The sequence below is a fragment of the Erpetoichthys calabaricus genome, chromosome 3 (genome assembly GCF_900747795.2).
Source record: "Erpetoichthys calabaricus chromosome 3, fErpCal1.3, whole genome shotgun sequence".
NCBI lineage: Eukaryota > Metazoa > Chordata > Cladistia > Polypteriformes > Polypteridae > Erpetoichthys > Erpetoichthys calabaricus.
Window position 1 is genome coordinate 288449226 of NC_041396.2, and position 25892 is coordinate 288475117.

The 25892-nt window shown below is 42.8% G+C and overlaps 2 protein-coding genes across 7 annotated transcripts in view; one reads left to right on the top strand and one right to left on the bottom strand.

The window, feature by feature from the left end:
- Positions 1–25892, top strand: part of slc48a1a (solute carrier family 48 member 1a) — a 1064469-nt gene that overhangs the window by 359915 nt on the left and 678662 nt on the right. The gene's annotated exons all lie outside the window — the stretch shown is intronic.
- The window catches only part of hdac7a (histone deacetylase 7a), a 291449-nt gene that overhangs the window by 72794 nt on the left and 192763 nt on the right, over positions 1–25892 (bottom strand). For all 6 annotated transcript variants that reach the window (XM_028792700.2, XM_051924333.1, XM_051924334.1 and 3 more), the window contains 8 exons: positions 18633–18750; positions 16632–16717; positions 16431–16553; positions 15005–15114; positions 11363–11455; positions 9001–9184; positions 7091–7272; positions 6748–6972 (listed from right to left, as the gene is read on the bottom strand). In XM_028792700.2, the coding sequence (XP_028648533.2) occupies positions 6748–6972; positions 7091–7272; positions 9001–9184; positions 11363–11455; positions 15005–15114; positions 16431–16553; positions 16632–16717; positions 18633–18750 (1121 nt within the window). The remainder of the gene's footprint in view (positions 1–6747; positions 6973–7090; positions 7273–9000; positions 9185–11362; positions 11456–15004; positions 15115–16430; positions 16554–16631; positions 16718–18632; positions 18751–25892) is intronic.

A 25892-nucleotide genomic window follows, 5' to 3' on the forward strand; every position in this document is an offset into this window, starting at 1 on the left:
GTGGTTGATTTGGATAGGAATATACACAATATTGTCAAAAGTATTGGGACGCCTGCCTTTTCATACAAATGAACTTTAATGACATCCCATTCTTAATACATAGGCTTTACTATGAAGTTGTCCCACCCTTTGCTGCTCTAACAGCTTTGACTCTTCTGGAAAGGCTTTCCACAAGGTTTAGGAGTGTGTTTATGGGAATTTTTCACCAGGAGAGCATTTGTGAGATCAGGCATTGATGTTGGATGAGAAGGCCTTGCTCTCTCATAGTCTCCACTCTAATTCATCCCAAAGGTGGTCTATTGGGTTGAGGTCAGGGCTCTGTGCAGGACACTCAAGTTCCTCCACACCAAACCCGCTCCTCCATTTCTTTATAGACCTTGCTTTGTGCACTGGTGTGTGCGCAGTCATGATGCTATCCCCAACTATTCTCACAAAGTTGGGAGCATGAAATTGTCCAAAATGGCTTCATATGCTGAAGCATTAAGAGTTTCTTTCACTGGAACTAAAAGGGCCAAGCCCAACCCCTGAAAAACAACCCCACACCATAATCTCCCCTCCACCAAACTTTACACTTGGCACAATGCAGTCAGGCAAGTCCAGCTGTCCTGGCAAATGCCAAACCCAGACTCGTCCATTAGATTGCGTGATTCATCACTCCAGATGACATGTCTGCACTGCTCTAGAGTCCAGTGACGGTGCGTTTGACACCACTGCATCCGACGCTTTGAAATTGCACTTGGTGATGTAAGGCTTGGCTGCAGCTGCTCGGCCATGGAAACCCATTCCATGAAGCTCCTTCTCTATGCTGCACTGTTCTTGAGCTTTTGGAGGTCTGTAGCTATTGACTCTACAGAAAGTTGGCGACTTCTGCACACCTCAGCATGCGCTCTCCCCGCTCTGTGATTTGATGTGGCCTACAACTTCGTGGCTGAGTTGATGTTGTTCCCAATTTCTTCCACTTTGTTATAATACCACTAACAGTTGACTGTGGAATATTTAGTAATGAGGATATTTCACAAATGGAGTTATTGCACAGGTGACATCCTATCACGGTACCACGCTTGAATTCACTGAGCTCCTGACAGTAACCCATTCTTTCACAAAGTCGTCTGCATGCTGAGGAGCTTGAGTTTACACACCTGTGGCCATGGAAGTGACTGGAATGCCTGAATTCAATGATTCGGAGGGAAGTCTCAATACTTTTGGCAATATAGTGTATATAAATAATTTAGATAGGAATAGAAGTAACAAAGTGGTTAAGTTTTTAGATGATAACCAAGAAAAGTTGGCAGATTCGTTGAATCATCACAAAGGGACTTGGACAGCAGACAGGCTTCGGCAGATGACATTTACTGACATTAAATGTCAAGTATTACACATAGGAAGTAAAAATGTGACGTTTGAATACACAATGGGAGGTCTGAAAATCGAGAGTCCACACTATGAGAAGGATTTAGGAGTCGTAGTGGACTCTAAGCTATCGACTTCCAGTGTTCAGAAGCCATTAAGAAGGCTAACAGAATGTTAGGTTATATAGCGCCTTGATGTGTGGAGTACAGGTCACAGGAGGTTCAGCTCAAGCTTTATAACACACTGGTGAGGCCTCATCTGGAGTTCTGGATGCAGTTTTGGTCTCCAGACTACAAAAAGGACATAGCAGCACAAGAAAATGTCCAGAGATGAGCAACTAGGCTGCTTGAGGGCTACAGGGGATGCGTTATGAGGAAAGATTAAAAGAGCTGAGCCTTTACAGTTTATCACTAGAATTACCAAAGCCTACAAGAAAACTAGTAAATCTGGCCCACCTTAAATCCTTTCGCACCTCTCTGCCAGCGTCTTTTTGTCCTGTAAATGTGTCGGTAACCGCAAGCAGCCTGCTATCCCATCCCCCCCGCCCACCGCCACAGTTCAATTCACAAAGAAGTTTCTCAGTGCTCAGTGTTTATCTTCGAGTGAAGTGCTGGAGCTTTATAGGGTAAAAAAAGTACATCTTCATTTGGAATATATACATTTCATGTGTGCTCTGTGTCAACAACTAAGTAAAAACATCGTTAACACGGAAACGTTTTTCATGTTTTAGGAATAATTGACAAAACGTAGACATGAAATGCATAATGCGTGAAGCCTGAAATACAAATATGAAATAAACACTTTCACAAAAGGTACAAGCATAACAAAACAAGTGCACTTTTATTCAAGAATTTAACTGAAGAAAAAAGAAAGCAGGTTACGGTAGGCGGTTGATACGACAGCTTGCCTGGTGCAGTGCTAAGAAGTGGTGACTCCCAAACAAGAGGTCACGGTTTCCATACCAGGTGCTTCCCAAATTTACCATTTTGAATAGTGAGCTGCTCTTATTGTTAATATCATACAATAAAAACATACATTTGATTTGCACCTGTGCATTTATAGTACTTGTTGAAGTTAGCAGGTTCTTTTTCAGTTTTATTCTCTCACTCACGTTCTTGCTCCAACACTCCCCCCATCGTGAGACGCCATTTTCAGATAAAGACGTAGTATTTTGTTATAACCCCTCTTTATTTGAAAACCTTGTCAGATCTTGTGCGTGAATGAGACTGGGAAAACTGTGGACGTGGATGTGAGTGGTGTGCGTGACTGAGAATGATTGTGGATGTGAATTTTTTTTTTCAGTTTTATTCTTGAGTGTTCCTGCTCACGTTGAATTAGTATGCACCTTCTGATCCAAGATGTCACTGACAAAAAGAGAGAGACTTGGGTATATATGACATTTGGAATAATTCATTTTATGACCTGTATTGTACATTTCGGAAAACGTTGTTGCATTAACTAATGCAATATTATATTCATTTGCATACATTCACGCGGTTGTAGTCAATGACCACGTTTGTTTTTTTTTTCCCGATCTTGCCCAGTGTCCACATGTTGCTGCATGGTGGCATTTCTTTTGAACTCCAGGAGATGGAAAGGACACAGTAGAACCGAGAGGTCAGTTCCGCGCTATATACAATCATCAGATTCAAATGTTAACAGCTCTCACACACCCAAGGAATGTCCTTCCTACATTTATGACATGTGTATAAGGTGTGAAGCCTGAAGTCCAAATATCAAATAAACACTTCCACAAAAGCATCACACCACGCAAGCTGTCATATCAACCGCCTACTGTAACCTGCTTTCTTTTTTCTTCAGTTAAATTCTTGAATAAAAGTGCACTTGTTTGGTTATACTTATACCTTTTGTGAAAGTGTTTATTTCATATTTGTATTTCAAGTTTCACACATTATACATTTCATGTCTACATTTTGTCAGTTTTTACTAAAATATGAAAAATGTTTCTGTGTTAATGACGTTTTTACATAGATTGTTGTTGACATGGAACACACATGAAATGTATGTATTCTAAATGATATATTATTTACCCTCTACAACTCCAGACACATCATTCCAAGATAAACACTGAGCACTGAGAAACTTCTTTGCGAATTGAACTGCGGCGGTGGGCGGGAGGATGGGATACCAGGCTGCTTTGCTGCTTATCGACACATTTGCAGGACAAAAGACGCTGATGGAGAGGTGAGAAAGGATTTAAGGTGGGCCGGATTTACCACTTTTCTTGTAGGCTCTGGTAATGCTAGTATTAAGCAAATGGAGATTAAGAGGAGACCCGATTGAAGTGTTTAAAATTATGAGGTGAATTAGTTCAGTGGATCAAGATGGTGACGTTAAAATGAGTTCATCAAGAACACGGGGACACAAGGGGAAATTTCACACAAACGTTTGGAAGTTTTTCTTCACAGAAACAACCACAGACAGACGGAGTAAGTGACCAAGTAGTGTGGTAGAAAGAAGGACTTTTGGGACTTTGAAAACTCGACTTGATGTTATTTTAGGAGAATTCAGTGGACAGGTCTGGCGAGCTTTGCTGAGCTGAATGGCCTACTCCCGTCCACACTGCTCTGATGTTCTACTGTTCTAACAAGGTCAGAGTTCACTCAACTAAAACAAAACCTCTCTCCACTTTTGTATTGAACAGAAGTTTATTTGTGCAAACATTAAACGCAATCCAAGTGTTAAATGCACTGCAAAGTGCCACATATGCACCTGGCATACTGAATTCTGCCATAATTGTAAAATTGACCAAAGGACCGACTGCTTTTCATTACAGCACACAATTTTTGTGGCAGGTTAGTGTGCTGTACAACAGCATATTGCGTTTCAATTCGTGTCCATCTATCACGCTTGTCACGACTTAAAGCAAAGCCTCAGAGTGGGCTGCATTAGTCGTGCAAAAACTAAACGTAACCAAATGACCAATAATCGCCTAATAACTGAGTTAACAGATAGTTGATAAGGCAGGGGGTCCGCCAGCTCACTGAACAGGTGGAAGTTGGCGATATAAATGACAATTTTAATATCTCCAATGTTTAAAGATGGGAACAAGTGTCTGTTTATCCCCAGAGGGCAGGAGTAGAAAGCAATGAAGAAATCAAGCTTGGTGGCACTCACAAAAGTTTCACTACATTCAGCATTTCGTTCAAACCGCCAACAACGTACACATTGCAAATGTAACCGCACTGCTTAATTGAAAACGAATAAAAAGACAACAACTTCAGACAGCTGAACACACGAGTAAGACCTGAAACATCCTTTTTACCATATCAGTTAAATCACCCCACATTGATGACACAGTCATGCTCGCCGCCAGAACACAAATGTTTAGAAGTGGAACGCCTCCTTCACCAACTGCTTACACCCCTTGTCCCGCCTCTTGATGCTGACTGGTCATTTGATTATTCTCAGTTTTGGTGTGATTGGTGTGGTCTTGAATCAAAATGCAACCCACTCAGAGCAACCACAAAGTGAAATGCAATACATTTGTTTGCTTTTAGTTGTGACACGTGATCTATATGGACATGAAGTAAACTCACATGAAAATTGCCTGCCATAGCTAAAAGCAATCGATCATTCAGTTGATAGGTTTTGTAAATATGACACCATAAAAATGGGCCAAAATGAAATGAACCAAGTGCATATGTAAGCATTTCAAAGTATTGAATGTGTTGGATTGCATTTCATTATTGCAGGAATATTCTTCCATAGTAGTGTGATATACATGACAGATATATTTACTCTACTTCCCCCCAAGGAAACAGTGACACCTAGTGGTAAAGGGAGAAACATTTATTCAAATTAAAAAAAAAAAACTGCTTAATTGACATCTTGTACAGTTTTGAGAGGCATTTCTGAAGTAATATTAGGCTACTCTAAAGAAACAAGTGCCACCTAGTGGCAAGGAGGACACTCAAATCTGTTGAACTTCCTCTTGCACAGTATGTTATACACTACAGCAGGAATGAGAGTCAAAGAAACAGATTTACATAAGTTTCATGTGAGGTATAAACCTGTCCAAAGTCGGCACACTGCGGCCCTCTAGTGGACATGATTGAATTAATTACGAAACTGCCACTTGTTGTCTTTGAGAATAATTTAAATCTTTGCTGCCCTCTAGTGGGATTAACAAGGGAAAGTAAAGTGCAAGTTTTTGTGGTTTTTGACTTTACTTCAATGTTTTGCTACCCACTAATGGAAATCATGTGTGGTAAAGTGCAGGTTCTTGACACTTGCGAATGTAATTTAATTATCTGCTGCCTTCTGATGCTCTAAAATGAATAAAGTTCAGGTTCTTCTTGCTGTTTGCAGATTTACTTCACTCTTCCCTGCCCTCTAATATCTGATACTGCACTCTATATGGGAGAAACTGGACAAACACTACGCCAGAGAATGAATTTCTGCAGGTTCCACATTAAATGTGGAAACACAGATGTTCCTGTAGCCGCCCACTTCAACAGCCATGGACACTGTGAGAGGGACTTTAAATTCGCAGGGCTTATGGGCAACTTCAGAACACAGCAAGAGAGAAAAGAATGGGAAGTCAAACTCATGCTAAAATTTAATACATTACAACATGGTGTAAATAGAGACATGAGTCTTATGGCCAGATATGAGGATAATTTGCATCTCTCGGACTGACAAGACAACCTGACTACAGACCCACATTGTATGGAAAAAACTCATCGGAAACTTCAAAAGACTTTGTTGGACAGTCATCTTCTCAAAAGATCTTGACCAGACATTGTTCTTCTCTCTTGTTAAATGAATCTTAGCCTGAAGAGGTCTATTATTTTTTACATTTAACATGTCTCACTTAAAAGTTTTCCATTGTTGTCTTTGTCCTGGTGTCTATATAAACACAGGGAACTCCAGTTTCTACAACTCGCCTGAAGAAGGGACCTGAGTTGCCTCGTAAGCCTGCATATTGTAATCTCTCTAGGTAGCTAATAAAAGGTGTCATTGTGATTGACTTCACACTACATTCATAATGGCTAACAAGGTACAACACCCTAGTACTACTGCCCTCTAAAAGAAATAATGGATTGCTGTAAAGTGCCGGCTTTTCCCATTTATGAGTCAAATTCCACTTTCTGTGACTCTCTGTTGATATTAACAAGTTTTGTAAAGTGTACGTTTTTGCCATTCATGACTCTTATTGAACTCTCCACTGGCCCACCCTAATGCAAGTAATAAGGTATTGTAAAGTGCAGGCTCTCTTGATCAGTCTCACTCAATTCTCTGAGCTGTCCACTAAAGGGGGCTCTCTGCTGCCCCTTACCTCAGCTGAGGCACTGTGCAGTGCAGGCTCGTCACCTCTCTCGCGCCATCTGTGGCCGGACAGACTGACACAACACTCGAGTCTTTTGTCCCTACCTGTTGAAGTAGAAGCTCCTCGTGACTCTGCAGGTAGAAGTGCTGCTGTTGCCGCTCCCTCTCCTCGCTGCCCCCTACAGACAGATCCTGTCCGGATGTTGTGTCCCGCAGAGACTCGGCTCTTCTTCGACAAGCAGAGCTGGTGTCTATTCCTGCTTCCTCGCCATCCATATCCTCGGAGGGGATTTGCTTGAGCCGTGGCTTTTCACTGGTCTTGGTCATCAGCTGGAGTAAACACAAAGCTGGGCACTTAGAAACCGGACCTCCCCCCTTCTATTTTTTTCTTATTTGACAAAAGGGGGCACAGACAGACACACAGACAGACAGGGTGGTCTTTAGTTACCTTGGCCAGTGGGCTCTGCTGCTTGAGCCTCTCCAGGAGCTGACTGTGCTGGTACTGCTGGAAGAGGTGCTGCTGGAGGGAGCGGGGGCTTTGGGGTAACGGCTCTGAGCGGGTACGGCTCAGCGGCTTGTGGGGTCCCAGGGGGGCGGCGAACTGCAGGGGCACAGGGCCGAGGCCTGGAACTGGAGAAAAAAAAAATGGGGGGTCTACTTGGGTTCAGGAGGGGCCCACCAACTTATTTTGAAGAACTGACAACTACAAGAGGCACAATATACTGCCAAAAGGCAATCTAAAAATAAGTATAGCATGAAAACAAGTATGAAATGTGAATAAAAAATAGAGAATAACTACACACACAAATGAAAGACACATAGCAAAGGCGCTATATGAGACAGATGGAGACACAATCAGATGTGAAAGGAAATATATAGAAGGGTAAAGGCACTATATACTGTAATACAGATACAGAAGATACCACACAAGTGCCACATGATACGTGTGAAAGGCACTACAGAGTTAACACAAACGTGCTACGTGACAAATAGACAAACAAGACAATGTGGGAGATCTATATGGACATCATACATCAGTGTTATAAAAGGTGCTATATAACAGACAGACAGATATATGTGAAAAGAGCTATACAATAGACAAACAAATGTAAATGATACTATAAAAGATATATTGATGTGAATGGTGATATACAGATGAATGAAGGCTCGATATCAGATAGAGAAAGTTCACACTATGAATGATGACATCTGACGGACAAGAAAGGCACTGCAGAGATAGACAGGGAATATAAAACGTGTCATGTAACAAACAGACATTTGTAAGAGAGAATATGAGATCTGCACAGACAAGAAAGCTGCTATATGAGGTACATCAATACTAAAATAGGTGCTGTATAATCAGAGTGATAAATATATATATGAAAGGGACTACACAACGGACATATAGCATCTTTCACATCTACCTATCCAAGATATGTGCATGTCAAAGACGCTATATAAAACAGATACTACAAAAGGTTTCTATATAATACATAGATATGAAAGGCACTATACAAAAGACCAAAAAATATGAAAGACCCAATTAAGATATATAAATGTAAAAGGGGCTATATAAAAAAAAAAATGTGAAAGGTACTGTATAAGATATAAATGGATATGAAAGGCACTATATAGATAGATAGATAGATAGATAGATAGATAGATAGATAGATAGATAGATAGATAGATAGATAGATAGATAGATAGATAGATAACTATATAATTAATAGATAGATAAAGGAGGAGGAGGAGGTTAGAAGCATACACCTGATCACAGTGCACTGCCACGCCCACCACACAGTGAACCACCCGGATTGAGATCCGAGCACAGATCTGCAGCGGGTGGCACCTCAGCACCACACTGAACGCAGTTTTCCCTGTGCGTTGGAAGAGCTGCTTGCATTGTATAACAGACAGAGGTGAAACACATATCATAGGTGAGACACAAAGCTATAAAAAAAGACACCAAAAAAGATGGATAGACAGACGTGAAAGACGCTATATAAGACAGATGCTGAACTTTACTCAAAAAAAACAATTATTGAATAAAAGCAAAAGCTGCTTAAACTTTAGTAAACATTGCATGAAGTGGATATATACTGTATGTTAATAGTTATTGACTGAAACGTTTTATATAAAAGCATCTGGAGTGAGATGAGCCATGTGTCCTGTGTGCGGCCACTAGGTGGCACTGTCCCCCTGTCCCAGAGCTCCCTTCCCACGCCCGCCTGTTCCCTAAAGGTTGTCATTTCCCCGCCATCTTCTCCCAGTGCCTACTGAGTGTCTCTGCTACCTTTGCTTCTTCTCATTCTCCAGACGCCAGCCACGGCCCACATGACTCAGTCTGCTCCTTCTTACCTGTGACCAGTGGGGCATGAACCAGTCCCGTGGGCTCCAGGATGACCACTGGCTGTAGTCTGGGGGACAGCTGAGTGCCGGGCTCCTCCAGATTGATGGGGAGGTAAACCTGAGGTGGAGCTCCAGCGAGGACGGAGAGACGGCCGGCTTTTCCTGCGACCAGACTGGACTGGTCTGCCTCTGCCTGCAAGGATAACAAGAGGGTAAGACATCCATGTTAGGACTGAGATCAGATGGAGAGGACTGAGAAGAGATCAGACTGTGGGGGTCTCTCCCACTAGTTATCTGATTAAAAAGTCCAACATACTGAAGCAGTAAAACAAGGCCTTTAAACTTTGAAAGACAAAAAGCTGCCAATCCAGCCCCACCACCGAGTCAGCTGCTGTTTGTTATACTTGATGCTGAGCACATTAAACACGTCCTGCTCCTGTAAGAGGCCTCTACACACTGTTCACTATGGAATGGCATTATATGCACAATGTAAATGCACCACCTCCAGCAGGCATGCCCAGTCCTGGCAGCTAATGGCGTAGTCCACTAAAACAACAACATCAAGTCATTTTAAGGAACTGGGCCCACGGCCCTGTGACTAGCAGGGCCCTAAAACAAAGAGAAGACCACATCACTGCGCAGTAGGTGCAAAGACCAGCCCTCCAGACACTCCACTGACTTGTACTAACCCGACCTTAGTTACCCTACTGCCCCCTAGTGGTAACCAGCTAGTAAGAGTAAAAGGTTTGCTGCCTGGTTAATTAGGGCTTGTTCAGCAATGTTTACTAGATAAACATTCATATGCCATTTAAATACACCTACTGTACATGAATGAATGTTATAGATAGCCATGAAAGACACTACATGAAATGGAATTATTAGTGACTAACAGACAGAAAGACTTGAAAAGCACAACATACTAGATAGACACAGAAAGATCTGAAAGGCACCATATATTAGAGAGACGGTTACATTGGGAAGGTGCCATGTAATAGACATACATATGTGTCTACACAAAGGCACTACATGACAGACAGATCTGAAAGACACTCTGTAATACATCACTAGAGGGACCGGTCTGATAAATGGATACTTATAACTGAAATTCACAACAGGATCGAGGGACAAGTATGAAAGGCACTTTACAAGACAGCTAGGTAGACAGATACAGTAGATGGAAAGATCTGAAAGTCCCTATATGACTGATACGAAAGGCACTATATAATAGATAAATACATCTGAGAGGCACTATATAATGCAAAGCTAGAGAGACAGATACGAAAGGCACTGCATAAGATAGCTAGATACTGTAGATTCAAAAATCTGAAAGACACTAACAAAATATATTGATCACCAGAATTATAATTACATCCGAACGTCACTATATAACAGAGGTATATTTAAATCTGAAAGACAATATTTAATAGATTTGAGAGGCCTATATGTGATAACTAGCTAGACAGATACTATAGCTAAATGTGTAAGGCACTATAGAACAGAAGTGAAAGACACTATATAATGAATAGGCAGCTAGATAAATATGAAAGACACTATATAGTAAAGACAGATATGAAAGGCACTATAAAAGATAGCTAGCTAAATGTGAAAGACACTATATAATGAATAATCGACAACCTAAATATGAAAGACACTAAATAATAAAGACAGATATGAAAGGCACTATATACCAATACCTGTATATCTGAGAGGCACTATATAATACACAGCTAGAGAGAAAGATAGATACAATAGGATCTGCATAAGATAGCTAGATACTGCAGATTCAAAAATCTGAAAGACACTAAAAAAATATATTGATCCACAGAAATATAATTACGTCCAAGAGTCACTATATGATAAATCTGAAAGGTCCTACTGTATATAACAGATGGATATTTAAATCTGAAAGACAATATTTAATAGATTTGAGAGGCACTATATGTGATAACTAGCTAGACAGATACTGTACCTAGATGTATAAGGCACTATATAACATGTGAAAGGCACTATATAAATGAATAGTCAACTACATAAATATGAAAGACACTAAATAATAAAGATATGAAAGGCACTATATAATAGGTAAATAGATGTGAAAGACTATAGCTAGATAAATATGAAAGGTATGATATAATAGAATGACAGCCAGCTAACGAGCTAGATATAAAAGACCCTATATAATGGATAGATGACAATAAAAGGCACTATATAAAGGCAGACAGATTGATTGATTTTCCTGAAAACAAGAAGCTGGCCAGCTCCCAGTCAAGTGCCGGTGGGCAAATTGGCATCTTCCAGATGGAGCCCTGCAGCTCTTACTTCAAACACCGTTCACTCACTCCTGCTTCAGCAGCTGCAACTCTGCACTGACCTTGGCATTGGCTGGCAGACCCAAAGTGATCGTCGGGAGGGCTGTTGCGTTCATAGGACTGAAGTGAGCTCGAGAGCCGTCTGGAAGCACCAGCTGTGGTGAGGAGAAGGAAAGACAAAGAAGAAAATGGTCAGCTGCCCTGTTGGCAACCCGTAGCAAGTGTAAGAGGACAGCACACGCCTGATATCCCTTCATACCCAGAATGACGCCATAAAGAGGTTATTATTTTACATAAAGGATCTAAAAACCAAGCAAATAAACTGCAGTGAACGTTCATAACACTAGGGGCGCTGCATCACAGCTGAAAAGGGCTTCAGGTGGGCCTTTGAGTGGGATATGCAGAAGACATAAATTCAGCTGCTTTGGCTGGGAATTTGACAGAAGTGTTGTATTTTAGATGTACTTTCAAGTTTTCAGCTACAGGCGGAAGCACATCACTATTTTTCAAGGAAGATAGAACTTAATTACAATCATTTACACTGAAGTTTATCTCATGTTAACTCACAGAGGGTAAAAGGCTATACCATATTGTACGTAGCTAGAAGGAACTGATATTCTGTAATTGAAATTAAGCAAACACCATAAGAATTTAACATCAAACTTTGACTTTCTAAGACTGGCATCATACTTATTAGCATAGCGTTACCATTATAAGCACAGTATGGGGCTCGAAGGTCCAGTGAGATTCTGACTTGGCCCCTGAGCTCGTTGTAAATTTGGGTTGCGTGCAGTTAGTCGTTTGTAGTCTCAAAAATGCACTTTCGAGTTTTTGTGGGCGAGGACTGCCATTTCATTACATGTACAACACACTTCAGCTTGGACTGCCCAGGGCATCACTTTAGTTTAGCCAATGTGTTTTTGTCATGTATTTATGAATCAGTTGTCAGTTTAGGCCGCGCATCAGTATGCTGAAGATACGCTTGCTTCACTTTTCATGGAGAACAGCACTCTGTGTAACATGCGCTGTTCAGGTCTGGCTACAGGGGGCAGCACTTCACTGTGTTAATGGCCCAGTTTAAATTTGTGCATAGCACCAACAGAGTGTAATTGTAGAGTGCAGTACCTATGAGGTCAGTCATGTAATGCGCCAACATCACGAAACACCCTCAACATAAGTTATGTAACACCCATCGCATTAGACTATGATTAACATTAGGGTCCCGTTTGACTATGGTTAAGATTAGGGCTGTAGGAGAGACTTATCTGACTGAAAGGGAATTTCGTGATTGACGCTGTAGGCTTTACCTGACCTGTGCCATAGATATTGCAAACTGCCGTTAGTCCCTTCTCGCATGGCGGGCAGCGTTGCAATGTGTTTAAGCTGCACTGCAAGATCATTCAATACACTGAAGATGCACTTTTTTGTTTAAGCTGCAGGGGGCAGCAGTTTCATGTATCTTATGATGCCATTCATAGTTTACAGGAGGGTAGCACATCAATGTGCAAATTTAGAGTGAAGGAGGCAACAACATCAACATAAGAATTGTTATCATTCAGGATGTGCAGAACTGTTCATTTAAGACGGCCCTTTCAGTTTGGTTAGGAGTGGGTGAATTCTGCAATGCTTTAAAATATACATGTATTATTTAGACTGTAGGGGGCAGTATTTTGATGCATTAATGCCCCTCTTCAGAGTTTAAGAAATGGGGGCAGCACATCAATGTATGGAAGACACACTTGCTTGACTTTAGGGTCAGTAGAGGCACAATAAGGAGACCAGGGTTTGCTTCCCAGATCCTCCCTCGGTGGAGTCTCCTCGTGTCAGGGTGGGTTTCCTCTGGGTGCTCTGGTTTCTTCCCACTGTTTAAAGACATGCAGGTTATGTGAACTGGAAATGCTAAACTGGCACTAGTGTGTGTGTGTGTGTTTCGCCTGCAATGGACTGGCACCCTATTCAGGGTTTGCGCCAGCTTGGAAAGGCTTCAGGACCCCCTGTGACCCTGCTCTGGATTAAACAGGTCAAAAAAAAATGACATGACCGTAAGCTTAGAGAACACCACTCAATGTAAGATGCACTTTTCAGGTGTGGCTGCAGGGGGCAGCACTTCAGTGTGTTAGTGAGGTTAGGAGCCTGAGCTGATAGCCACACACACCAAACCACCTGGACTGGGACCCGAGTGCAATGACACAATTTAAATTTGTGCAGTAGGGGGCAGCGTGAGAATGTGTTTGACCGGCAGTACGATATCATTCAGTAAATTGAAGTTGCACTTTTCTAATTAGGCAGCTAGACGACAGTAACTTAATATATTTATGATGCCATTCACGGTTTATGAGGTAGGGGGCAGCACATTAACCTGCAAACTTAGACTGAAGGAGGTGACACATTGACATAGTTAAGAGAATTGTTACAATTTAGGATGCACTGAATTGCTTACTTAAGACCCCCCTCCCCAATTTAGTCAACAGGGATCAACTTTTCGATGCTTTCAAATGCATTTTTTTTGACTGCAGGGGGCAGTATTTTAATATCTCAATGATGCTTTACATAATTTAAGAGGTAGAGCTGGCACAATAATGTATTTAAGACTGAAGGGGGCAGCACATTAACATAGTTAAGGGAACTGTTAGAATTTACAGATTTGTTTTTTTAAGATTCCCCTTTCAGTCTGGCCACGACGACTCTTCAAAACTTTTAACTCTAAATGTATTCTTTAGCTTGCAGGGGGCAGTAGTTTATTGTATTTATGACGTCATTCGTAGTTTGCAATGTAGGGAGTGGCACATCAGTATATTTAAGATAAATGTAATTTAGGATGCAGTTAATTGTTTATTTAAGACCCCCTTCCCAGTTTAATTAGCAGGGTTCAACTCTATAATGCTTTCAAATGCAAACTTATGTTTTTAGACTGCAGGGGGCAGTATTTTAATAAATTGATGATGCTTTACATAATTTAAGAGGCAGGGCCAGCACATCAAGGGGGTAAGCACATAAGTATATTTTAAGTTAGGATTTACAGAATTGCATCGGTCAGCCCGAAGCTAGAAGTAGGTAGAGTTGACATCAATGGGCGCCAAGTATACAGACTTCCAGAGTTCTGTCCGGTTTCGGTATACCCGACTCAAATAATGACGACTATCCATTAGGTCAGCTCGATATACTTGGAGCTCCCGGGTGCACATTCTCTCTATTTAAGATGCCCTTTATCCGCTTGGCCAGTAGGGGGGTCATCTCCTCAATGCAAACAAATGCATGTGTCTCTTCTGGCTGTAGGGGGCAGCACTTTAATGTATTAATGAAGCCAGGGTGAGGGTAGCTTGTCAAAGTATTTAAGGTTTGATTTTCAGTTTGACCTGTAGGGGGCAGCACTTTGATTGGTTTTCAAATGCACTTTTCAGTTTATGGACATCCTGCCAGAAGGAGTCTGGGATTCACATCTTGGGTGCTCCCCATGTGGAGTTTGGATTGTCCTTCTGTGTCCATGTGGGTTTCCTCCCACAGCCCAAAGACATTACTAGCCCTGATGTATGAATGTGTGTGTGTTCACCCTGTGATGGATTGAAGTCCCATCCAGGGGTTGTTCCTACCTTGTGCTCAGTACTCGATCCACTAAGCGGGATTGAAAGATGAATGGACGGACAAATGTTGCTAAAATGCGGTCTGGTCAAGAGAAGCAGAGAGGAAGCCCAGTTAGATCTCACCTCATGAGGAACTCCAGCGCTTGGGCCAATGACACCATTTTCCATGTGAATGCTGTCATTCGGGGAGCTGCACTCGGATACCGGTGTGCTGCTGCTACTTGGAGAGGAATCTACAAGCAGAAAGAACAATTCTGTCAAACTCACCATTGCTCAAGGTGACCTGCTGCCATCCAGGGCCCTCTCTTGATAAGTCCAACAAGTAGAAACGAGATTTGCAAGTATAACTGTTCCCAGATTCATTATATTCGTTCCACCAGACTTCCTTATGAAAAGCCTGGCATACGTAAACCTGTTAAATGTCACAAGGCTGCCACACATGTAGGGAAGGATGCGCAGAGGGTTCTAGTAGCGACAAAGAGCAGCAAATCTGCGCAGCACTGCAGAAGCCAAATGGAAGGAGAGCTTAGAGAGCGAAGGGTGTACGAGTCCCAGTCAGCTCATGGCGTATTACTTAATGGGTGGCAATGGCAAACCAAGAGAGGTGCCAGTCTATCAGGATCAGTGGAGAACATGGAGTCATGTGAAGGATGCTGGGCAAAGAGTGAAATAGTTTATTCACTCACTCATTCATTCATTTTTTTTGGAATCTGTTGATCCAACTTGGGATTCGGTGGTGGAGGGGGGTTTGGAGTGGGGGTCAAAAAATGATATGACGTGACTTTCAGTTTACAGAACACCACTCAATGTACGATGCACTTTTCAGGTCTGGCTGCAGGGGGCAGCACTTCAGCGTGTTCATGAAGAGTGAGTAAGGTTGGGAGCCTGCGCCCACCACATGCCGGACCACCTGGATTTGGACCCGAGTGCAATGACACAACTGAAATCTGTGCAGTAGGAGACAGCATGAGAATGTGTTTGAGCGGCACTGCAGTATCCTTCAGTAAACTGAAGATGCACTTTTCTATTTAGGCAGCTGGAGGGCAGTAACTTAATGTATTTATGATGCCATTCATAGTTTGCAAGGTAGGGGGCAGCACATCAATATATTTAAGATAATTGTAATTTAGGATGCAGTGAATTGCTTATTTAAGACCCCCTTTCCCAGTTTAGTTAGTCAGCAGGGTTCAACTCTTAAATGCTTTCATATGTATTTATGATGCTATTCATCGTTTATGAGGTAGGGGGCAGCACATGAACCTGCAAACTTAAACTGAAGGAAGCGACACATCAACATCTCTAAGAGAAGAAGATGATGATGATGAAGCAGCTCACATGGAGATTATTTAGAACCAACAACTAATGTGTCAGGAAAATGGCAGCAAATATTACGAACACCAGAAAATTCCGGGCTTGGAGCCTCATGGCTTTATTTTGAGAGCCTGCAAATTTCAATTCTTAACTGTGAAGGACCTTGGCCGGTTCCAGCTCCAGCCCATAAATCAGTGGTGTCCCGTTTACACTCCTCAAAACTCTCCAGATACCCTACCTAAATTGTCGGGTGGTCTGCGTCTCATGGTGGGTGGGGCACTCTCTTTCCGGGTCAGTGGGCTCTTCCGTGCTCCCAGATGTTTCTTCAGCTTGCTCTTCACCTTGAGGTTGGGTTCCGAAGCTGTAACAAGATGAGCGTCATTTCCATTTGTGTCCCGACACTTAAGAGATGAGTAGCGGGCTGGTCAATAGTCCTTACCCGTCCTGCGCAACGGAAGGTCTTCTCTGCTGTCTCGGGATGAGGGCTGTGTTGGTAGGGGCACCTCAGGATCTGGTGCCAGTGTCCTATGGAGAGGGGGAAGAAGAAGATGATAAGGAAGAAACAGGCAAGACAGTGTGGTGTGGTGGTTAAGGCTTTGGACGTCAAACCCTGGGGTTGTGGGCTCAAATCCCACTACTGACACCAGTGTGTGGCCCTGAGCAAGTCACATGAACTGTCTGTGCTCCAATTGGAAAACCAAAAGAAATGGAACCATTTTGTTTGTGTCCGTCCGTGCTTGATATAAACAACGGTTGCCACAAGTACTATATCCCTCCACAACAATTACGAAGAATCTGTGCTCCTGGTCTTAGGCTCATCTTCAAGTCTTCAATTCTTCAATGTGACCAGTTATCGACTGTGGTATTTGACTGTTAATTCGGTGCATACTTCGTTACTGATCAAAATTTGCATTATGACACTACCATTTTGCACCTCCTCTTTCCTTCACTGCAATGTAAGCCTCTCGATAAAATGAAAAGGCCCATACAGCCTAGCGTGACCAACACAAGCGGTCTCACCGGCCTACATACTCACACCAAAACACAGAAGCAGAAACATCAACATCACGCCAGACCAACCAGCACAGGCAAAATGCCTTAGAACAACAAAGGCAACGTATGGCAAACCACAGAGCGACATTATCTGAGGATCAGCGGTAGCAAGTCTCACACCTGGACAGTGAACGAAAAGTCGAATTACACACACAACCTTTCTGAAGAGCCAGACAACAAGAAACATTACAACGGAAAAACTACTCTTGATTCCATAACACTGAAAACTCAAAACAAGACCATCTTCTTCTTTCGGTTGATCCCATTCGGGGTTGCCACTTTGGATCACCTTCTTCCATCTCTTCCTGTCCTTTCCATTTTGCTCTCTCACACCAATCACCTGCACGTCCTCTCTCATCACATCCATAAACCTTCTCTTAGCTCTTCATCTTTTCCTCTTCCCCAGCAGCTCTATCCTTAGAACCCTTCTCTCATTATACCCCTCATCTCTCCTCTGCACGTGTCCAGACCAACGCAATCTCGCCTCTCTGACTTTGTCTCCCAACCGTCCAACTTGAGCTGACCCTCTAATGTCCTCATTTCTAATCCTATCCATCCTCGTCACACCCAGTGCAAATCTTAGCATCTTTAACTCTGCCACCTCCAGCTCTGTCTCCTGCTTTCTGGTCAGTGCCACTGTCTCCAACCTATATAACATAGCTGGTCTCACTAGCATTCTGTAGACCTTCCCTTTCACTCTTGCGGATACCTGTCTGTCACAAATCACTCCTGACAATCTCTCCACCCATTCCACCCTGCCTGCACTCTTTTTTTCACCTCTCTTCCACAATCCCTGTACATTACATTTTCCAGAGTTACATCGAAACCCAGGTGAAATGTACAGGTACTTGCGGCTTACACACAGAGGAATATTTTTTACTGACATTAACGTTTTTGCAACAAATTGCATTTTCTGATTATTATAGACGTCGGTATACTATGTACATGACGGCCACACTTCACACATACACTGACTTACATGTGCCCTGCATTTCCCTTCTTATCCAATATGTTCTGTTAACCTGTTCCTGTTACACTTTGTATTGTAAATATTCCTGCTGTTGTAAATGACTGTAATAACATCCTACTAATCTAGTGGCTATTCTAATATCGAGTCCTCTCACAACTCACTGCTTATTAAAATAATCTCCTTTCTTACTGTAATGTGTAATGTTCTTTTCTCCCTCATCATCACTTCATTAATGCTTTTTATTCTTGTGAAATTTTCGCAAGCACGAATTGCTAGGTGTATCGTAAATGTTGTAAGTCACCTTGGATAAAAGCATCAATCAAACAAGTCAATGTAAATCTTGGTAATTACTGGGCACATTAACTTTTCCACTGACATGAACCAAATGTCACCTGGGCTTCTCCGTCTGGCACTTACCTGTATGCCACAGGTTGGTTATTGATGGGGCTGGAGTTGCGCCTCTCCAATGCCAGCTGCTGCCTCTTGCGGATCACTGCCTGGAGTTTACTTTTGACCGCTGGGCTAGCCACTGCACCTAATGGGCAAAAGAATGGGGACAAAAAATATTATTGTAGGACCAGCCTCAGAGGAGACGGGCACTTGTAATGGATTCTCCCATCTGGTCAAGCAGGATATCCATGATACATGAAGTTCACGGTAAGCTGGATGCTTACTGTTGCTTGATGTTGCTTGGCTAGTCGTGTGTGTGTGTGGTTTTGACCTGCTCTAGTGAAGCCTCCATCCAAAAAAAATTAGTGACAGACTTCCAGGAAGTCTGAAAAAACTGAGCCAACCTGTCAGGTGTTACCAAGAAGATGGCCACACTGCTGCCCAGGATGAACTTCACAGCAGACCTCGGAAAGTCTAAAGGACCCAGTCATCTTTGAGGTTAGTTTCCAAAACCGGGGATTAACACCAACCACAGATGAGTCAATCGAGTCCACCAAGTCTGAATTGTTCGAGCGACAACTGGGGTCAGAAAAAGGAACTGCGGCCACACCAATCCCAAAGACATGTATGTGGTCAGTCTGAGAGAAGGGGTGGGGCCCGAGTCCTGAGTGAAGGGTGTAACCCAAGTGCGGATGTGGTCTTGAGGCGCAATTGACTGTGTGGGCCTGAATGAGCTGATGTGGGCTAAACAAATAAGTGGAGCTCGAGTGAGTGAGTGAGTAGGCACCTGAGTAGTGGAGTGGGCTTTGAGAACTTGAATGAGGAGCATGGTGTAAGTGGGTACAGGCCCATATTAAGAGTCTGAATGAGCAGGTATGGACTGAACAAATGAGTGGGGACCTGAGTAGTGGAGTGGACTTTGAGAACTTGAATGAGGAACATGGCGTAAGTGGGTACAGGCCCATATTAAGAGTCTGAATGAGCAGGTATGGACTGAACAAATGAGTGGGGACCCGAGTAGTGGAGTGGGCTCTGGGAAACAGAATGAGGGGCATGGTGTGAGTGAGTACAGGTCCATATTAAGGGTCTGAATGAGCAAAATATGGACTGAAATGAGTGGGGACCTGAGTGACTTCAGTAGTGGAGTGGGCTCTGGGAAACAGAATGAGGGGCATGGTGTGAGTGAGTACAGGCCCATATTAAGGGTCTGAATGAGCAGGTATGGACTGAACAAATGAGTGGGGCCTGGGGACCTGAGTGAAGGGTGTGACCTGAGCAGGGGAGTGGAGCCAGAAGACTTGAATGAGGGGCATGCGGTAAGTGAATATAGGGCCAGACTAAGGGTTAGGATCTGAATGAGCAAGTCTGGACTGAATGAATGGGGACCTGAGTAGTGGAGTGAGCTCTAGGAAACAGAATGAGGGGCATGGGGTGAGTGGGTATAAACCCAGGCTAAGGGTTAGGGTCCGAATGAGCCAATGTGGACTGAACACATGAGTGGGGACCTGAGTGACCCGAGTAGTGGAGTGGGCTCTGGGAACCTGATGGTGTGAGTAGGTATAGGCACAGATTAAGGGTCTGAATAGAGCAGGTGTGGACTGAACAATTAAGTGAGACCTGGGGACCCGAGTGAGGGGCATGGGGGTAAGTAGGTATAGGGCCAGATTAAGAGTTAGGGTCTGAATGAGCTGATGTGGACTGAACAAATGAGTGGGCTTGAATGAGTGAGTGAGTGGGGACCCGAGTGACCCAAGTAGTGGTGTGGGTTCTCTAAATCTGAATGAGGAGCATGGGTGAGTGGGTATAGGCACAGATTAAGGGTCTGAATGAGTAAGTGTGGACAGAACAAATGAGTGGGGACCTGAGTGACCCGAGTAGTGGAGTGGGCTCTGGGAAACAGAATGAGGGGCAAGGGGTGAGTGGGTATAGGCCCAGACGAAGGGTTATGGTCTGAATGAGCTGATGTGGACTAAAGAAATGAGTGGGGACTGAGTGAGTGGCAGGGCCCTGGGACTTGAGTGAGTTACGTGGCCTATGGGGGTAGATTTAGAGACATGAGTGAGGGGTGTGGTTTCAGTGGGGGTTGGTCCAAATGAAGAATTCAAGGCCTGAATGCGCACATGTAGAATGACCAAATGGGTGGGGCCTCCTTGAAGGGGGGCCCGCCCTACGTTCAGTCTGTCAGCTCCCTGAGTGCCTGAAAGCCTGGAGTTGATGTTTCTTGTATTTTTTCATCTTTTTAAAACAATTTGTTTCAGTTTGAACACTGATCTATTTATTTAGAATGAGCTAAATGGCACATGTGTGAGCTTGACAAAAGCACAAGTCATTGGCAGGTTTACCCTATGCCTCACACGTGGGTGAAACTAAGCAGTAAAAAACGAAACATAACTGGTCTGACTGGAAAGGCAGAAAAGGGAATTTCCAGGAAAATAAAAGATGACAAGCCTTAGTAAATGGATAGTCTAGAAATCAAAAAAGGGAACTAGAGAGAAGTAAAGAAACCTATGGAGACGGGAGTAAAGAGAACAAGCATCCATCACATGGAGTAAACCTCAGCTGGTTGACGCCACAAAGCCAAATAAAATGCTTCAATGGTTTGTGTACTCAGCGGGCTGCATCAATGCAGTCTGAGATTGGGCAGTGGGTAAGAGCGGGCATTGAGGGAACTGGGAACAGAGTAATTACACATTGTGTGGTTATAAGCACAGCGCAATACGACGCTGGGCACTTTGATGTACTGGACAATGTGTGATTTTGGGGGACTGTGTGACATGTGCTGTCATACTGTGTGTTGGGTAGGGTTGGGCACTGAGTGATGGACAAAAAAGAGCCTGCACCCTGAAATGGTATGTAGAAATGATGTGTTTGGATAGATAGATAGATAGATAGATAGATAGATAGATAGATAGATAGATAGATAGATAGATAGATAGATAGATAGATAGATAGATAGATAGATAGATAGATAGATAGATAGATAGATAGATAGATAGATAGATAGATAGATAGATAGATAGATAGATAGATAGATAGATATGAAAGGCACTATACAATACACAGAGACAGACAGACTGTTAGTAATAGGCGCTATATAATAGACAGACAGACAGACGCAGAGAGCACTATATAATAGTTAGACAGACAGATGCTATGAAGGATAGCTGGCTCAATATCAAGGCTGACTAACTGTTGATGAACCAGAATGACACAAACATGCACAGAAAGACCAAGTAAAAAAACAAAACGTAGAAAGCGTCGGATAGAAAAGGAAGAGACAATGAAAGTCAGCCACAAGGCCTGTCACATTACATGACATTTCCAGGGGTATTCATTCACGCACTTCATTTCCATAATCCTCACGAGATGGGGACAGTTGTGTCACTCTCGTGACGGCCAGGCGTGTTGTCCAACATCGACAGCAACTCAGTCCAGGCAGTCCGGGACTCGGCCTATCAACATTAAACAGGTTTGATTTTGTCTTAAGAGGTCGCAGGGAAGGCTGTGTGTGTGTATGTGTGTTTGTGAGAGCTGATGCTCATAACACAGCCACAAGTGTTTCGGAGCCAGCAAACAAGAAGAGAGGCCTGTCTGGCTAATATGTCGTGTTTTATGTAACATGACAGGGTGGGGTCTAGGACTTCAGCTGAACTCGCCGTCCCCACAAAGCATTCATACAATACCAGCGCAGTCGGGCAGCCAGTAAATGGGGTGAGCAGGTGAGATTTTGGAAATGTGAAACTCTGCTAAAAATTTATCAGCGCATCATTAAATCTGACATCCCCTGCAGTATCTAGTCATGTAATCTAATGTACTTAGGTGACGAAATCAAGAGCCGTTGCGTCAGGTTTAACATCCCCTCTTACTAGACGTCACGGGATGTGATGCAGATTAAAAGTACAAGGGAGCCTGGGAGGATGACAGCACATTTAGAGAGTGAAAAACACCGAATGAGCGAGACTGGCACAGAAGGGCAGAGGAGCGTACAGAGAACTGAAACACGAAGGACTGGTTACATCAAAGGGGGATAAAGTCAATTCTATCCACTTTCAAACCCAAGCCGGCCTTGCCTTTGGTTGATTTTCGTGGAGTCCATCGGGTACACGGTGGAGGCTAACCCTGGAGGGCTGCTGGTCCTTCACACAGACCACTCACTCAGCTCTCGCATGACAGACACCTCCTGTGATCGTGATTTCCGTATTTTGGCCCGCCTGTTAGGTGAATCAAGTGCGGCCACCTAAGGACTTGACAGGTGACAGACTCGGCTACTGCTTGATTATTTTATAACTGGACCACTGTGACTCACTTGGGGTCATACCAGGAGCCATAAATGGAGGCTTGACCGGCTGGATTATACTGTATAGTGTCTTTTGCCGATGTACTCCGTGTGTTTTCATATGTAAACTTCAGTTGTTTCCATCTTTTTTAACTTGTGAGTCACACAATGAGTCAGTGGTGGGGGATTAAAAGTAATGGAAGAAACACTTCAGTGTGTGGCTGAGTAAGAGAAATCCGCCAAGAGTCTTCAAGTTTCAACTCACAGGTGGGAGTCACATATGTTTGTTTTTTAAATGGTATGGGTGGTCTTTAGAGGTCCACCCACACAAGTGACAAGAGGTGCTGCATGTGCAATATGCCCCTTATGGGTGACAGCAACGTTACACTATGAGGTTTTCTATTACAAATCACATCCTACACTGGAGGGTCAGACAATGCTTGGTAAATAGATTTGAACTGACTGAACTGTAGACTGGGGAGGGGGTCTTCATTTTTTTTCATACTGCGTTTTAATATTTTGTTTCTTTTTTAATGTTCAGATGATTTATACCATCATGTATTACAGAGTATTATGAACTAATCAGTGTTGTCTGTTAACATGTCTGCCCTGTCCAGCGTGAATTCTGACACACTTAAATTTTTTGGGGGGCAAAGTCCACAGAAAAAAAGTGAATTAAAATGAAAATGATAAAAGACAGATAAGCATTTAAAGTTATGGCAAAAATACAGATCTATTTTAAAAAGGTACATTCACCGCAGTTGTGCTTTACTAAATGTAAAATAAGAGAGGAAAAGAAAATCAACGAGAGGGCAAATGACTGCTGGAGTGTGGGGAACTGCAGGGGACAAAAACCTGTAGCCATGGTGGGGGGATGCTAAAGGACTGAACTTGAGGACCACCATGTGAAGATACTGACTCAAGATCACATAAGGAGTCACTGCAGGGGATAAACGTCTGCCTTACAATGCAACACTTTCACCACTAGAGGGCGACAGTGCCTGCTGCTAATGAGGAGCACAACCAGACTGGACCAGAAGAGGCCAAAATGTCTGTGCTAAATGAAATAAAAATAACAAAATCAGGAGTGGTCTCCCCTCGACTTTATCATAAACTCAGATATGGGGATGGATATTTGAGGAGTAAACCGCAAGTCAATGATTGTATTTTTATATTATGTACATTAAAGAACCATCAACAATAAATCAAATCTCTCTCTCTCTCTCTCTATTATATAATATAAATAATATATATATATAATATAATATATATATAAAAAATCCAACAACTGTGTCTGTCCGTCCGCTTTTCACGAGAGAACTACTTAACGGATTTAGATTGAGTTTCTTTTCTAGAATTTGCTTGAACATTCCGGTTGATTTTGCGACTTCTGTCATCGCGCTATGTATCATAGTTCGGTTGCAGTACGGATTTATTTGTGCTAATCGGAGACTGATGGCCAAGACTGAGGGCGAATCGTGATGTTAGGAGTGGGGTGCGGGCAGGACCCTCCTTACTCATGTGCCAGCCTCTGTTCGGTTCACTCTACCTCTGGCGGTAGCGATACCGGTTTGTTTATTGATTTTTTAAAGTCTGTCCTGTTTCAGTACTTCATGGGCAGAGCCGCAGGGGATTGCTAGTATATATATATAAATCCAGCATATGCCAACTTAAGAAGGACATGTACACAATAATTAAACTATACAACACCCCCCCCCCCCCCCCCCGATCATACTGACTTAGTCACCTCCACCCACCCCCCACTGAATGTGTTGCTATATATTGCCTTTGATTCTTGTAAGTCTAAGCATTATCCTCTGATGAAGACCCCTGATAGGGGTTGAAAGCTCAGGAATAAAACTATTTTATGATACGTGATTCGTTTTTTCTCCCTTCGTGGATCTCCAACTGCAAATATATATATATAAATCAAACATCTCTCTGCCTGTCAGCTTTCACGAGAGAATTACTTAAAGGATTTAGATTGGGTTTTTTTCTATAATTTGCTTGAACATTCCGGTTGATTTTGCAACTTATTTCATTGTGCTAAGTATCAGAGTTCGCAAATCCGAGAGAGAGGCTGCCGGCCAAAGGGGGGGAGTGGACGGGGCCCTCCTCACTCACGTGCCAGCCTCTGTTTGAGTCACTCTACCTCTCGCCACATGTTGGAGCGCACCTTGTCTCCGCTTATTTAGCGATACCTGTTTGTTCAGCAGACATTATCATCTACAGATTGTTAAGGAGTAACGTTTGACATTTTTGAGAAAGAGATCAGAGCTACGCATGTTGTAGAAGGTAGCTGCTGATTGCCAGAGATATCACGGCCATGTGCTTTACTCCCCATGCAGGGAACGCTCTCCTGTCAGAGCTGAACACGATCAGATACAGTGCCAACATTTGCCATTGGAGTGTTCCTACCTTCCACTTGGCCAGAATTACACTTTTTTTTTTTTTATTGATCTTTAAAGTTTGCCCTGTTTCACTACTACGTGCACAGAGCCAAGGGGGACAGATAGTTAATAATATATTGAACAATTATTATTAAAGTAAAGTTGAATAAATCACACTGTACAGCTGCATGAATAAAAGGTAAAGTACCACTTCCAGTTAGCGGAAATAACCCAAAAGTAGTAGAAGTCTACGTTTTGTACCTAATACTTATATACAAAATTTGGTTGACCTAAATGAAAGTGTACTGAAGTTATAGTGTTTATATACACACACACACACACACACACACACACACACACACACAGACACGCACACACAGACATAATTCCAAAAATGGTATTTTCGGGCTCATCAAAATCTCGAAATGGAATTTATGGAGGATTCCAAAACTTTCCCTATACTTCATATACAAGAAAGTAAAAAAGCAATTATGCAATGAATGTCTGATGACAGATTATATATACGAATACATCCTAACCCTGAATGACAAAGTTAAAGCAGGATTTTATCATTTTTGCAAATTTGTTAAAAATAAAACACTGTCCCATTGATACAAGTAG